At 44.2% G+C, this 16,150-nt stretch overlaps 1 protein-coding gene across 5 annotated transcripts in view; it reads left to right on the top strand.

Annotated features, from left to right (window-relative positions):
* The window catches only part of elmo1 (engulfment and cell motility 1 (ced-12 homolog, C. elegans)), an 89,039-nt gene that overhangs the window by 64,664 nt on the left and 8,225 nt on the right, over positions 1-16,150 (top strand). For 4 of the 5 annotated variants that reach the window (XM_056441430.1, XM_056441353.1, XM_056441497.1 and 1 more), the window contains exons 17-18: positions 12,611-12,774; positions 15,214-15,326. In XM_056441430.1, the coding sequence (XP_056297405.1) occupies positions 12,611-12,774; positions 15,214-15,326 (277 nt within the window). Of the gene's footprint in view, positions 1-1,401; positions 1,586-12,610; positions 12,775-15,213; positions 15,327-16,150 lie in introns of those variants that run through there. The other variant, XM_056441578.1, reaches the window with a different exon arrangement.

Here is a 16,150-nt window from a genome sequence, read left to right as displayed (position 1 = left end):
TGTTTGCTTGGCAGGCAACAATCTCACATTGTGTGTCGTCTTTGTTGTAAAGGGCTGTGGTTGTAATGTGTAAATATAATCGCAATGCAACATGTATTTCCTCATGTGCGTACAGTACATGCAGCTGCATGCTCTCAAGGCTGCGTGGAGGGATAATAAGCTGTGTCAGGATAACACAGCGAGTTGTACGGCGAGATTTCCCTGCAGCTCCCACAGGCGGTGACGGCGCTGAGCTTTCTGTGGCGTGGAGAACTAAAACACCTCGTTGGGGCTTTATCGACATTTGGATGTATGTGGTGATGTGGCCTGCAATTCTTAAACGCTAAAGGTTCTCTCAGCCGCTGGCTCTTCATGGCTGACTGAGCATTTGCCCCTCCCCCCACCCCACACACACACACGTATACACACACACATAGGCTTTTATGTTCATTTATGCTTTTTAAAGACAACGGCATAGTGGCTTAAACAAAGCTTAAAAACACAATGGCACTGATCCCCCTACCATCTCACACTGACACACACACACACACCCACACAAACACCAAGAATGTAGCGTAGTAAAAGACGTTGTTGAGAACAAGAGGTGTGTGTGTGTGTTTGTGTGTGTGTTTAATGGAGGCAAGTCTGATGCTCCCAGGGCAAAGCTCCGACCGTCAAGCAACCGTTTCCCTTGTTTCCATAGTAACCACTGTCCAATTACCACTGCCTGCGCTGCCGTGGCTGTTTCAGTAAGATGGAGCCATTTCCACGATGCATGTTGAAATGCGTCCGTGTGTGTCTATCAGAGACTCTTTCTAGTACGACTGCCTGTCTGTTCATCCAAATGTTTTTTCTGGGAGCGTCTCCTCCCTCACCTCCCCAAAGAAGAGGCTCCATCTCAGTCGGCTCAGCCGCTCAATCCCTCACTGATGAGGCGACTTGCATCCACTCACGATACCCCTCCTCCTCCTTCGTCTCCTCTTCTCTCATCCCTCCCTCCCTCCCTCCTTCTCGGTCTAAACACACACACACACACACACACACACACACACACTTATCATGTGATTCACTTGCTGCACCACCATTGGTGTCTCTGGTCGTGGCGTGTGTCCAATCAGGGCATAAGCCTGGAGATCAACATAAGCGAAGCAGAGCAGCCTGGCTGATGCTCTTAAAGTCACAGAGGGAGGGAGGAAGGCAGATAGATACATACAGAAATATTATAGTAAAAGGGACTGTCAAAGAAGAAACGAGGAGAGTTTGTTGTTAGTTTTTTTTTTTTTTTTTTTTTTTTTTTTTTAAGGGAACCTACTACAATTGAGAATTAAACAGGAAACCTGAAGGAACAAAGAGCCAAGTGAGGAAAGCACAAAAGAAGAAGGTGCACGAGTTGCGCTGACAGACGAGTCCCTTATTGTGGCTCATGCTCAAGCTAACTGTCCACAATCAGCTAGACCGCTCTTCCTAGGAGCCATCTGCTTCCTAATTCCATCCTTCCATCCATCCTTGTCTCCTGGCGCGCGCTAACAACTCCATCGCTGGCAAAAGCACGAGGATTCACCTGTCACTGTGGAGAGTTTCACACTTGGAAACATGGAGGTGACATGTAAGTAAGAATGAGAAAGAAAGTGAGAGAGAGAGTGGTTTTCAATGTGCATGGATTGATGGAGCAAAGGGAGGTGGTAGTAAAGGAGGAAGAGGGACTGTTTGTGTTGTTGCCTGGCTGCAGAGGAGGAGGAAGAGGGAGGATGGAGAGTGGAAGGAGAGGAGAAGAAAAGGCTGGGATGGAGAAGATGGGACAGGGGCAGAGTGGAAGAAAAAGAGGAGGGACAGATGGGGCTGTGTAGACTCAGCGAGGCGTAAGCAGGTTCGACAAGGACCCAGATCCCAGCCTTCATTAACACACACACACACACACACACATATAATCTGCTAGATTACAATTTTACCAACACACACCCACTCATCCACACGCGTACTCACCTACCCCCATCCCTGCAGGCTTCATCTGTATGCCAGTGTACTGTGCGTGTGTGTGCGTGCATAGTGTGTGTGTGTGTGTGTGTGTGTGTGGGGGTTTGGCTTTGTTGTTGTGAATGGGATTACTCCACTACACCAACACCCACCTTTTGTCACCAGAGGAATTCGATGCCACTACTCCTGATCTCCTCCACTCCATCCTGTCTCTCTCAGCCTTGGATGAGCTTCAACCGATGTTTCAGCCGGAGGGGTTTGACTCGGGTGCAGAGCAGGAGTCTGTGAAACACTGCCAGTGCCTGATTTCATTTGTTTTGGACAGTACACAGAACAATGATAAGCTTTAAACCTGGCTTTGTATGGAGGAATTGTGATCTACTACATTGTACTGGATTATTTAGAAGATTAATCAATCAGTTGATTGACAAAAAAGTATTCTACATCAATTTTGATGAGTGCTGAATCATTAGGCATTCATCCAAAAAGTCTGTTTGCCTGTTCCACCGTCTCACATATATAGATGTGTTCATTATTACATTGACATTGATATTTAACTATTAAAAACGTTGTTCTCCAGACAAGAGATTTCTCAAAATGTTCTGATAATTTAGCAACACTTAATTCATTCATCTAAAAATACGTACAAATTAGAGGAATAGTTTGACGTTTTTTTGAAGACAATTAAATGAGATGCAATTCCCACATACGGTTATTCAGTATGAAGCTTTAGTCTATGAACACTGGAAACAATGGTAAAACAACTTGGACTCAGTCCGAAGGTGAACCAAAAACATTGACCAGCATTATTAACATGTTATATGAAATCAGTTTTGCTTATAACAAAACCAAAAGTTAATAATAATCCTGTACTGGGGTGCTGGAGTATTTCTTGGCAAGACAACCAATTCCAGTTTTTGCTCTAAATTGTCAAGTTCAGCTCCATGTTGAACAGACGGATAGAAAACTGACTTCAGTCTTCTCATCTAGGATTCAACAAGAAAGCCGACAAGCGTACATAACAACATGACTAACTATTCCAACAGTAAAGTAATACACATTAGTTACAGCTCTGTTGATGATACCGTTTCCAAGCCGACACGGCAAGGCACGTTCAGTCACTGTGTCCTGTAAAAGTGCCCTTGAGCAAGAGACCTTGAACCTGGCCCCCCAGCACTTCAGCTAAATAAACCAAGAACAGATGTGAAGCAAAGCTGTTTTTGTTGGTGTTTGACATTTCTGCTCTGGCCTGAGGAGATCCAGAGGAGAGTAGATAGTCTATTAGTTCATCCATGTTGAAGACGGACCTGTCCCATGTGGGATTATTAACTTGGCGACCATCAAAAGCCACAGCAGCTGCAGCAGAGCAACCCCGCCCTCAACCATCTCGAATCCTTTTATGTTTGGCTACTATTAAAGAATATGAGTGTGTGTTGAGAATGCCTTTCTAGTTTATTTTTTATTTTTAAGGCTGATCTGCCGCCAATCGATTCCGACGCTTCATGCAAATCAATGCAAATGACTTCTGGCTCTGCTCTTTAGCAACGGGACAGTGCCTCCACTTTGCCAGAAGGTTAAACATGCCGGGTTAATGAAACAGGTGTGTCTGTTGTGTCCGGGCAGAAGTGATGTGGCGATAATGATGTGAGTGGATGTTTTGGGTGGATGCTGTGTTTGGATTCCCGGACTCATGTCCTTACAGTTGACGAAGGCGCTGCTCACGTATGCCAACAACTGGCTGCTGCTGCGTGCTTTGCATGAAGCAGTACGTGTGTGACTCGTATCAGGACACAGTAAACCAGCCCCTCCCCCACTCCTCTTCTGCAATGAGACACGCTGTTTTCCTTTTCCATACGGGTTGTATTTACCTCTACAACCCTCTTCCTCTCTCTGTCCTTCAATCAATCCCTTTATAGCTCTTTCTCCTTCTTTTCCTCATGTGGTCTCTCTCCCTCTTTTCCTCCTTCTCCTTCTTGCCTCTCGACCCCCCTCCACCTCTATTGCTGAATTCAGACGGGCTATTTATATCTTTCTGCCTGACTGCCTCACCTCCTACTCCCTTAACAAGGTTTGTTTTATTGTTTTTGCACATGTGTATGCGCAATCGGACAGCGCCTGTGTGTTTGTACATGCATCGCAATCCATTGGTGTGTGTGGGTGTGGGTGTGTGTGTGTGTACATGCGCCTAAGGGTGGGGGGGGGGATCTCTGATCTCAGGCAGCGTTGGCCCACTCACACTTAGAGCGCAGAAGCTCCGCTCGCTAATCAGACTGGAAAGAGATCAACAACCATTAGCATCAAACCATCAGTTACATGAGATGTGGAGCTAACATTTAGTTTTGTTGTGTTTCCACGGTGATGATACCCGTGGCCCGTCTTCACAGCTGCTCACTGGATATCAGCCGGAAAATGACGAGAAAACTCAAGTTTTCTCGTCTTTTGATGTAATTATCTATTATTTATTTACATCTATTCCTCTTTTGATTAATCAGTGTGCATTTCTTTGATAGATGTGTCAACATTTTGAGCAGAGAAATACAAACGGTATATATTTTAAATTCTCCCTGCAGACAATGAAAAGTCTCTATAAAGGGGCCTGCTGTGGGCCTCATTATTAGTATCGCCTAAATATGTTGTTGAATCTCTTCATTCATTAGCGTGAGGGTGATGACGCATGGGAGGGAAATATCTGATACTCAGAGGTTTTCTGTTTTGAGGTTCATGGTGTTTCTCGCCAGTCACACGAAAAGCAAAACGGCAAAACGTGGGCTGGGCCAAAGCAACACTCTCATGCATTCAACGGCTTTCTTTGCCAAGCAAGTATTGTGCAGAATGAAGAGCAGCACATAATTATACAAAGCAGCTAACTAGCTCCATAACCCTGGATGCCACATCGGTCCCTGAGTCCCATTGCGCATGGAAATATGCTAATTATCTGCAAAACCTGGTGGGAAATCTGCATAACATCCTCTGTTAAATAGTTGCTCTTTGTGTTATTCATCTAGAATTTGACTAACCTCGGTTTTTAGACCACATCAGATCCAAAAGCTGATATTTCAGATATAATTCATACTTGGCAAAAAGCGAAATATGGATAGACTCTTGCTTAGGGATTGTTCCAGATTGGAGTTATTATATGAAATAGAATGAAATAATACCTGTTTTGATATCCCTGAATGGGAGTTTAATCTCAACCAATTTGCTCATCCCTCTGGGACAATTAATGCAGAACGTTCATATTTCCTGCAACAACCGTGTCATAATAAAACACTCATTAATGCAAAGATGTGCACAAGCCACGGTTGGCACTTGGCTTTCATCAGCATTTCTTGACTTACAGTAAGTGGCGATTTCCCAGGCGACTTTGCTCTGTAGTCATCCATATGGGCCGAGCTGCACCTCACATGGAGCCTGTTGTTGAAGAGAAGCTCCTCTGACAGTTTGTCTGGGCTGGCAGTGCTCGCACTCTAAATATGGCAACAGCAGCGCCGGCGTCGACCCTGCATCACTCATGTGGAAGGAAGAATAGGATTGATGGCGGGAGGTCTCCAGATGTATTGTGTGTATGTGTGAATTTACATGGATGTAGTGCAGTGAATACTGGCTGAATGCTTGGCCTGTGGTGCTGCGGCTCATACAGAGAACGTCAACACTGCTTCCTTGAGTCCTCAGCAATACACTTGGCATGAAATAGTTGCGTTATGCACCCAAGTCACAGCCACACACGGTCAGAAGCACCAGTGAAATACAGAGTGGTAAAGGAAAAAACTCCAAGGGCAGACTTGAGCCGCGGTCTGCATGCTGCGGCCGTCATGCTGGACTCGGACTGCAGACCCTGATGTTATTTATTTATTATTAGTGATATTAAAGAACGGTTCTCGACTTCAGCGAAGGACACGGATTCCTTGCTTGGAATTTGTTGTGTGCGTATACTTGTTCGTGCTGTATAATGCATGTAAGTGAGGGATGGATTAGGATGCGTGTGTATTTCTCTTGCCTTCAATCCAGTATGTGGTGTTCCGTGCAGTAATACTGTCAAACGGGTCCCTCAGGCGTTCAGAGAGAAAGGAGCTGCTTTTTACTGTGCTTGAAAGTTACATTTACCTCTTACCACTCTATTTAGTTTTATTGAAATACTCAGATACAGTGACTTCTTACATTCCAGCCGTGGGGGGTAGATACATAATTTAAATTTTAATGGATGAAAGTAGTGCCTTTCCACTAAGTTGCTCTTTGCAGGCTGGACAAAGAGCCGTGGCGGGGTTGTCGGGAGAGTCTAACAAGAAAAGCTGAATATGTTAAAAATATAATCTTGGAATCTGTCTGCAGCATTCAATTCTTGTTCTTCTCCTTCTTTGCATTATGCTGTGAAAGGTCGTTACTGGGGTTGCATATTTCCAACGTCGAAAAATGCCCAGAAACATGGTTATGTTTGAAATGACATGAATACCCAAATGTATTTGGGGGAAAACAGCCAGTCCTCATTTTATAAAACCAGTCATTTTTCAGATTAATCAGTTAATCGACTAATTATTTCAGCTGAAGTCATTATGTAAACAACAGTTGTTGTCAACAGTCTTTTACTTCTGTCCATGCTGCCCATTATGACGCATATTTTTATTGGCACATTTGATTATCCCAATCCTGCCATCCAAATGGAGATAACGGTTGTCCTCTTTATGTCATCCACAACGTCTCTAACCATTCTAACGAGGACACCGGCCACATGGACCGCTGTCTGTTGTCTCGCCAAGTGGGACGCCTGTGAAGCTCGACACTGTTCTGACCAGAGCGAAGCCGTCGTGTGTGCGTCAGACAGAGATCTGTGTTTTGTTACGCCTCCCTAAAATGTCCTCTCACACAGACCTCCTCCTCCTCCTCCTTCCCTGAATTCACCCCTTGTTTCCACCTACTTCTTTCTCCTCTTCTCTTTCATCCTTTCTTTGTCTGTTGCTTTTCAACCCTTTTGTAAAGTTGAAAAGGCTCATGGAACAAGCTCATGGAACAGACTAATGGAACAGAATCATGGAACAGACTAATGGAACAGGCTCATGGAACAGACTAATGGAACAGACTCATGGAACAGGCTCATGGAACAGGCTCATGGAACAGAATCATGGAACAGACTAATGGAACAGACTCATGGAACAGAATCATGGAACAGGCTCATGGAACAGGCTCATGGAACAGACTCATGGAACAGAATCATGGAACAGGCTCATGGAACAGAATCATGGAACAGACTCATGGAACAGACTCATGGAACAGACTCATGGAACAGGCTCATGGAACAGGCTCATGGAACAGACTAATGGAACAGACTCATGGAACAAGCTCATGGAACAGAATCATGGAACAGACTCATGGAACAGAATCATGGAACAGAATCATGGAACAGACTCATGGAACAGGCTCATGGAACAGAATCATGGAACAGACTAATGGAACAGACTCATGGAACAGGCTCATGGAACAGGCTCATGGAACAGACTCATGGAACAGGCTCATGGAACAGACTCATGGAACAAGCTCATGGAACAGACTCATGGAACAGACTCATGGAACAGACTCATGGAACAGACTCATGGAACAGACTCATGGAACAGGCTCATGGAACAGGCTCATGGAACAGGCTCATGGAACAGACTCATGGAACAGACTAATGGAACAGGCTCATGGAACAGAATCATGGAACAGACTCATGGAACAGGCTCATGGAACAGACTCATGGAACAGACTCATGGAACAGAATCATGGAACAGACTCATGGAACAGACTCATGGAACAGAATCATGGAACAGGCTCATGGAACAGGCTCATGGAACAGGCTCATGGAACAGACTCATGGAACAGGCTCATGGAACAGGCTCATGGAACAGGCTCATGGAACAGACTCATGGAACAGGCTCATGGAACAGACTCATGGAACAGGCTCATGGAACAGACTCATGGAACAGAATCATGGAACAGGCTCATGGAACAGGCTCATGGAACAGACTCATGGAACAGACTCATGGAACAGAATCATGGAACAGAATCATGGAACAGGCTCATGGAACAGGCTCATGGAACAGGCTCATGGAACAGACTCATGGAACAGGCTCATGGAACAGACTCATGGAACAGAATCATGGAACAGACTCATGGAACAGGCTCATGGAACAGACTCATGGAACAGGCTCATGGAACAGAATCATGGAACAGGCTCATGGAACAGACTCATGGAACAGAATCATGGAACAGGCTCATGGAACAGAATCATGGAACAGACTAATGGAACAGACTCATGGAACAGGCTCATGGAACAGACTCATGGAACAGACTCATGGAACAGGCTCATGGAACAGACTCAAAGCTCAGCAGAGCACACAAGTAAAAAGAAAATGACAATGTAAAGTTGTTATTACTATTATTAGGGCCCAATACCTGAATTATTCAGAGGACCTTTTTTCTTAAAATGTTTGTTAATATTAATTAGATTTGCGGTCAGAACAATCAAAAGACCAAAGTTATAAAAGCTTCGAGGTGTCATCAAACAACGTGGATGTGGTGTGGCCCCCCGTTGTCACCTTTTTCACCCCTCATGAGTTTGCAGGTATGTCTATACCTGTTCAAATGTGGACTACACTATGGTACTTCTGGTTAAATATGATCTTCTAAAACCCTTTTTTCTCATCTTTTTTCAATGTATTTATCAGTTTCTAAATGTAATACAACCACAATAGCACTCCTCTTTCCATACAGATTCTTAGGAGGTGGGCATCCTTTCATATCCATCGGTTTGGCATTGTTTTATTTTTAGTGGCATCGTGGTTAACTGTAAAAGAGATAATTATTAATTGAACATGGAACTTGCTGTCAGGGTGGGAACGTGTAATTACCATTTCAATAACAGGGACATGGATTACCTGTATTCTCTTTTTCTACTTATTATTCAAAAATACAGGCACTCGGTTAGAAATTAACATATGTGCACCTGTGATAATGCTTCCTTTTGTACGTAGGCAAGCATGCATCTTTTGTCTAGGCTTTTGTTCAAGGCTTTGAAGGTGTAATTTGGTGCAAACAATAATAGTAATAAGGGTCAGTGTTTCACCTTACACTACAATATATTGAATAAGCACCAACTTCTAATTAGTAGCATTGCAGGAATACGCAGGATTGAACCAAACTGCAGAAACTCTGAGAGCTGATCAAAATAACACTCTAACCCGACACTCTATCATCCATCTTCATTTTGAATTTGTTTTAAATAAAAAAATGGCAGAAGCAAAAAAATGACGTCCTCCCAGCGAGGAGCACGCGGTCGTTGTGGGGGGGGGAGGGGGGGGGGCGTCAGCGGCTGCAGCAACTCTGATTCAGCCGGCACAAACCCCATCAGCGGTACCCACAACAGGGTGGTGGAGCTGCTAACCTGCACACTCTACTCCCGATGAATCAATCTCCTGGTGGAGTCAAACTATCAAAGTGCACACGGGCAATGGAGGTGATGTAATGTTGACACACCCTCAGCACAGCACTACTCCTTCGTTCTCTGGCCTGAGGGCTGCACTGAATTACTTTTGCCTCTCAAGGAACAAGTATCACCAGAAAGTACGGGCAGACCTTGCCGGTTGTCAATAAATATCTGCTGCACAATACATTGACATATTAACATCAAAATGTCTTTCTACTTCACTCTCTTTTGATAACTTTAGTTAATAAGAAACCATCTGGCCAGATCTTACACGTTACACCTTTTTTAAATGCGTGAACACCCCCCCCGATGCCCCAATTATCACGGAGTGATATGGACTTTTTGATTGCTTTCAGAGAGTATGAGCAACGTAATTATTCTGTGATTACTTTATTTGCCCACCAAAGTGCCTCTCCAGCACAATCTCCAGATTTCCCCACCCAGGCTTGAGGGGCGGGTGAGCATTTGACTGACAGCGAGTAAATGATGTCATTAGCATCCCTTTTAGGTAAATGGAGCAGCGGCGACAGTCGACTGGTCAGAGAGGGAGTACGGTAATTTGTTACGGCTGTCGATGATGGATGGTGGGTTTACTCCAGGAAGAAGGAACTACCCAACTGTCCTTTTTGAGGAAAGACCGAGAGGAGAAGGAGGAGAGTGAGGGTGGAGGAGTATGGCAGGCGAGTCGGTGTGGCCAGCTCTTCAATACGTGTACTCGGCGGCTCATGGCACAGCGTTCAATTACTTTTCCTGACACTTGCTCTGATGTCTAAGGCTTCCTTAAAAGAGCTACAAGAAAGAATGGTGGCCTGTTGTCTGGAAGAGATTAGGTAGCGTGAAAGGAAATGTAGAGAGAGACAGAAATTAGGGTGCACGAGATACAGTAGAAAAGAATAATCTTGGATCAGCTGCTAAGACGATGAACAGTCCTGCACTAAGAAGCCGAGACGCAGAACAACACTGAGCCTCGAGGGGCGAGCTCACCCTGCCAAGTTTGTTCCTGCGCTGATGTCATCTCCCCTCCACCAAGGTGCTCTCTGAGCAGTCGATGGAAAAGAAGGACGAACGTAAAATATTCATAATGCCCCTCCGCCCTGTTGTGAGCGGACCATGTGTTTGTATGAAATGTGATGAATATTCGGGGGTGTTAATTAGCATGAGTGCAGCCACATGGGCCGACAGAATTGTTTTCCTTCCGGAGACATGACTGCAAACAAGGCATGTTAATGAACATTCCCCTGGGACGGCTGGGCTGAAAGAAACACCAGCGCTGCACGGCAGTCGGTCTCCAGAGAGCAGGAGGATGTTGGAAAGTGAGTTGCGTTCAAAAGCTCATAAAATACAAAAGCGTCCCGCTAAGCGTCCCGCTAAGTGTCCCGCTAAGCGCCCCGCTGATTGCAGGATTTCAGGGCACAATTTTTGTGTTTTGGGGTTCTACAAATGGATATGAAAGCCCATTCTTTGTAAATGGCTTCTTGAGGAAACATGTTCATTCTCGACTCTTGACAGACCATAAGTAATTTTAATGGGAAAATAAATTAGTTTGAGGCTTAATTATCAGGATTATATGAGTGTGTATGTGTGTAAAATTGTGTGAGGGGCAACTCCATGAAGTTGTGATTGAAAGTAGTGGTTAGGAGTGATAAATCTCTCGTAGCATGATTGCGAGCTGTGGCTTCATCTATTCGTCTGCTCATTTTTCACCTCATTTATAAAAAAATATATAAATATACACTTTTATTAATCCCCAAGGGGAAATTAGTTCTCTGCATTTAACCCATCCTTAGTTATTAAGGAGCAGTGGGCTGCGGTGAAGCGCCCGGGAAGCAACTGGGGGTTCAGTGCCTTGCTCAAGGACACTTCGACTTGCAACTAATGGGGAGAGTGGGGATCGGAAGGAGAGGCTGAGGAGGTCCTGGAGGTTGTACATGTGCTGTTAACTGGACAACTGTTTCTCCCCATGACAATGTGGCATACACATTACAGGGAGAACACAGAAAACATCCCTCAGTGGAGACAAAACCACCAGATTTAACTCATCAATAGGAAGAAATATGTCGACCTTCGCCCTCTAGTGGTCGGTCAGTCTTCTGTGGCCATTACGCCATGGTTTCCAAATGATTTAATGTGGTTAATATTCTGCACACAGAGCCGAGAGCAGCACTTCTTTTTTTTAAAGAAAAGATCCTGATCTTCTGTCTTCTCCTTTCAAAGGGAATTTGAACGATGTACTTGTGCTGAGTCGCCGATGCTCTACATTAACTTTTATGCCAGTCAGGTTTGGATCACACGCAACAGGACCTCATGTGCACAGAGTCTGAGCTTTGTAGGTTGATCAGATTACACAGGCTCAAAGTCTAACAATCGATTTTTGAGAATAATGGTGATTCTAATAGTTTGTCATATCTGTTCATTAATATGTACTAAAGCTCATCTTATAGCTCCGCTGGTGCCAAAAAGCCACATGCTTACTTCTCTAGAACCTTCCTTTTTTTAGGGTCAATGTGTTGCCCATTTGTTAGAAAACACACTGCATGTTACTTATTGAACAGATTTATTGAGGCAATGATGCATCGAATTGTTGTGTTCATGAACATGAGATACCCTCTTCAGTCGGATTGTGGTCTGGCCGTTGAGAGGATTGGTATTGGTCTTCAATGCTGATGAGTTGATGTACACAGAGTTCTGTGTGTACACTTTAATTATCTCTTGACAGCGATGCATAAACTTCATGCAAATGGATTTAGACATAGAAGTATGCTTTCCTGTTGTATTGTTACCCTCAAGTGGGATTGATGACTTGGAACCCCGCTCATGACGTGCTTCTGCAGCCGCAGCCAGACTAATGCTATCAGCTGGCTGGGGAGTTAAAGGCAAGTTCTGTCATGCACTGATTCATGACACCGACCCCAACAGTGGACTAGCCACTGTCAAATTATTATTATTTTCCTCCTAAAGCTCAGTGCACCAGACTGGATTATACAGGCAAAAATGAAAAGAATAATCCTGTCGGAAACCTAACCGAGTTTATGTGCTCCTCTGCTCCTGGTAATAGGGATGGGGTTAGTTTTAACTTCTGGCTTGTACTGATACACACACACACACACACACACCAAACACAAACTCTCTTTCTACACCCTGTGTGAATGTTGCATCCATGATGACCTCACCGTGCCCTCCTGTGCCTCTTCTCCTCTGCAGGTCATGCAGGTGGTGAGGGAGCAGATCATGCGAGCGCTGACTCTTAAGCCTAATTCCCTGGACCAGTTCAAGAGTCGCCTGCAGAACCTGAGCTACACAGAGATCCTGAAGATACGCCAGTCCGAAAGGATGAATCAGGAAGACTTCCAGTCCCGCCCCATCCTGTGAGTCAAGCAATCAATGGCCAGTATGATGTCGACACAAGTCCACTCTGAATACAAGAAACAGTGAGACATATTCTGTAGCGTAGAAGGAACTGCTCAGTGGTATTCTCTTCTCCTAAACAGGTCCTAAGACTCAGATGAACAGAATCATTTGCGGCGACGAAAAAGTGTTGTGATCCTTAATATGCATGTATTTATTTATTTTCTCACCTTTTCCATTTCTCAACCAAATGGCAGCTTCTGATATAAAGCAGGTTGCTTTTCTGCTCTCCTCGTGATTGAGATATGCATTAGAATAAAATGGTCTGCAAATGGATTCCCAGTGAATAATCCATTAACGACCCTCAAGCTCACAAAGCATGGAGAGCCAGACTGTAATTGATCATTAATTGACTGATCATGGTTGCAGGGCCTGTAATGGAGAACATTGTTTTTGAACGGCCTGTATTTAACGGAGTAGCAAGCACTATTGGAAAATTGCTTCACAGAGAGAGCTCGTCCCTCAACGCTGAGCCAATGGCTTATTGAATCGATATTGGAAGGCTAGAGACCAAACAGCCAATTAATCCTATTGTATAAATAACACAATAACAAAAGTGAAAGGAGTTGTGGAAAATTTACCCGAAAATAATTTATCTGTTTCACATTTAGAATTCTGTAACAAACGTGGTTTAATATGTAAAACACACAGTATGTCTTGTATTTATTAGAAAAAACCAGAGTATAGCAGAATGCGACAGGTTCACGCCGCCTCAGGATGAACTAGATGCCTAAATGAAAAAGACATGTTAAACATTTTATTACATTGATCACAGAATGAGTGGAAAACATCGCATCCCGAGTCTCTCTTCAACAGCGTGAGACTACCTGAGGTTGGAATTTTCCTCTCATCAATACAGCACCGTCATGACTTAATGAGGAGAGCGTGTCAGACTGCAGAGTTAAAGGAGCTCTGCGTTGCCGGCTGTAAGTGCTTTCTGCTCTCAATTAATGTAGAGATTGACTTTAGACATCGGAAGAAGGTGAAGAGGAGCTATTGTGGCGTTGGAACAGAGCTGCGTCTCCTGTAGAGCCTCTTTTTGTCTTATGTCATGTTGACTCTTTGAGGTAATCCTCCTTTAATTAGTATATCGCAGTTATTTGTGATGGAAGTGGAAAGTTTAGTACTTACTGAAAGTTGCTTTCACTAAAATATAAAATTGCCACAATTCATGCAGCAGGTCAACTCAGAACTGCTGGGGATAAACTTCTGAGAAAACACAAACACACAACTTAATTGTAATGCAGGAAATTAGGATGAAAAGTGCTTATAATGTAATTCATTATTGATTCACTGCTCCACCTGTGCATACCACTGTTACTGATATACTGGTGTAGGTACGATACATTTCTACAAAGCTGGGAATAGTTTAGTTTTGTTGTTTCATCATCAACCTGATAGCAACCAGAGTGCTTCCTTCCTTGAGGTTTACCAGTACAACACCTCAGCCCTTTAATTACATTGTCTGTGATTTTCTGCATTTGCTGGAAATAATCAGTTTAACTGTAACCTGGAGCTGCTCCCTAAAAGGGGAAAGCAGCCAAACCATGTGACCGTCTTAGATCATCCTCCTGTGTCTAGCTCAAAAGAAAGAATAGCACGAGAGGCAGGGAGGATCATCCATCCTACCTGCAATGAGCCACACCTTTCCCACCAGCTGCTCCTCGAAAGACGCCAGAGTGAAGGTCCGACCACCGATCAATGTAATGACCGGAGTCACTGATGAGGCAAAGACTGCCAGGGTGAGACGGATGAAGGGAGATGAGCCTGAAGAAGAAGAGGGAGAGAAAAAAGGACCAAATGTAATCGAGAACACCAGCGAGGGAAAATACAAGGACAAGATAGAAATGCAATTCTTTTGTGACTAAAAAAACTGAAAGCCTGTCAAGGTCTGCCTGCTTCTAATGAGAAGAATAAAAGGTTGTAAGAGAAAAAGACTTGAGTACAATGATAGAAAATAAAGAAGGGGATCAGCAGTGCTGCGGATAATATAAGTAATGTATGTTGACTAGTGCTGTGTGCTCCACATTCATATTCAACACAGACAAGCAGCATGAAATAATGACAGCCAGAGCGAAGGCAGCACAGGTTCCCACTGATCAGCCTTTTGGGACGCGACATGACACATTTGTGACTGTGTGAACATGTGCATGCTCGTGTGAAAGTATAGCTCTATATCTGGCATCCTGTCTTCCCTCCTGATGGCTGTAATCCAGGGGATTAAGATGAATGCTGCACACTGCCAGAAGACATGGAAATGTAAAGCAGTTCACTTCCAGATCTCGGAACATCTTGTTCCTCACCGTCACCCGACTTTCCACATCTGCAACGATGTGGTTTATAGAATTTTTGATATTTCTCTGAAACTAATTTTGTGTTCATTTTCTGTGTCTCTAAAGGGAGCTGAGGGAGAAGATCCAGCCCGAGATCATGGAGTTGATTAAACAGCAGAGGCTCAACAGGTTGTGTGATGGAACCTGCTTCAGGAAAATCAGTAGTCGCAGGAGGCAAGGTGAGAAGGCCGCGCTCACACGCACACACATGCATCACAAACACCGTGCATCCACAGACCATAACCACCCAGGCGTGGAACATCACATCTCTGCGTGCTGTGTTCACAAAGGTAATCCATCATCTCTAGTTATTACTCTGCCTGTTTGTTCATCCCTCCTCTCTGCACTCATCGACTTATTCCCTCGGCTTTACAAAAATCCCACAGGGAGTGTGTATCACAGGAGTTGTTTGAAACTCAGGCTGGCTGTGGACCCGCCGTCACGATAGTCCACACACACATTCCTCTGGCTCTGTCAGCCTTTGAGGCAGAGACGCATGCGACAGGCAAAACAATACAAAGATAGACCAAACCGAAAAGGAGTCGACTGCTCCGCAGTACGGGATGGAGGGTGGAGGGGAAATGTGAAAGCAGCGTCTGTTTGGCTGAAACATAACAAACGTTAGACGTGTAGGCTGAAGACAGCAACTTCCAGATGATATCTTGAGACGTTCACATGCTTGCCATGATATGTAGCAAGCAAATGTGTATTTGTCTATTTCTGACTTGATACAGTGTGAGTATTGATAATACTCCTCCCAGTAGAGGAGGAGGGCAGATGGATAGAAAGAGAAAACCCAGAGAGGACCGAACTTATTCACTTAGCATAATATCATCTTTCAAACTCACTGCCACTAAAAGGAATGAAAGAAAGAAAGAGTAGTAGCTATAGCAATAGCAGCATTTATATGAAACTGATTTCACAACGCTCACAAATGTGTATGTTGTGAGTTGTGTGTAATTTCGAGTATTCACAAAAATGTGTTCTAATCTATACACGAATA

The sequence above is a fragment of the Pseudoliparis swirei genome, chromosome 1 (assembly GCF_029220125.1).
Source record: "Pseudoliparis swirei isolate HS2019 ecotype Mariana Trench chromosome 1, NWPU_hadal_v1, whole genome shotgun sequence".
NCBI lineage: Eukaryota > Metazoa > Chordata > Actinopteri > Perciformes > Liparidae > Pseudoliparis > Pseudoliparis swirei.
The sequence above is the reverse complement of the archived record's forward strand: the minus strand, read 5'-3'. Positions and strand labels throughout refer to the sequence as shown.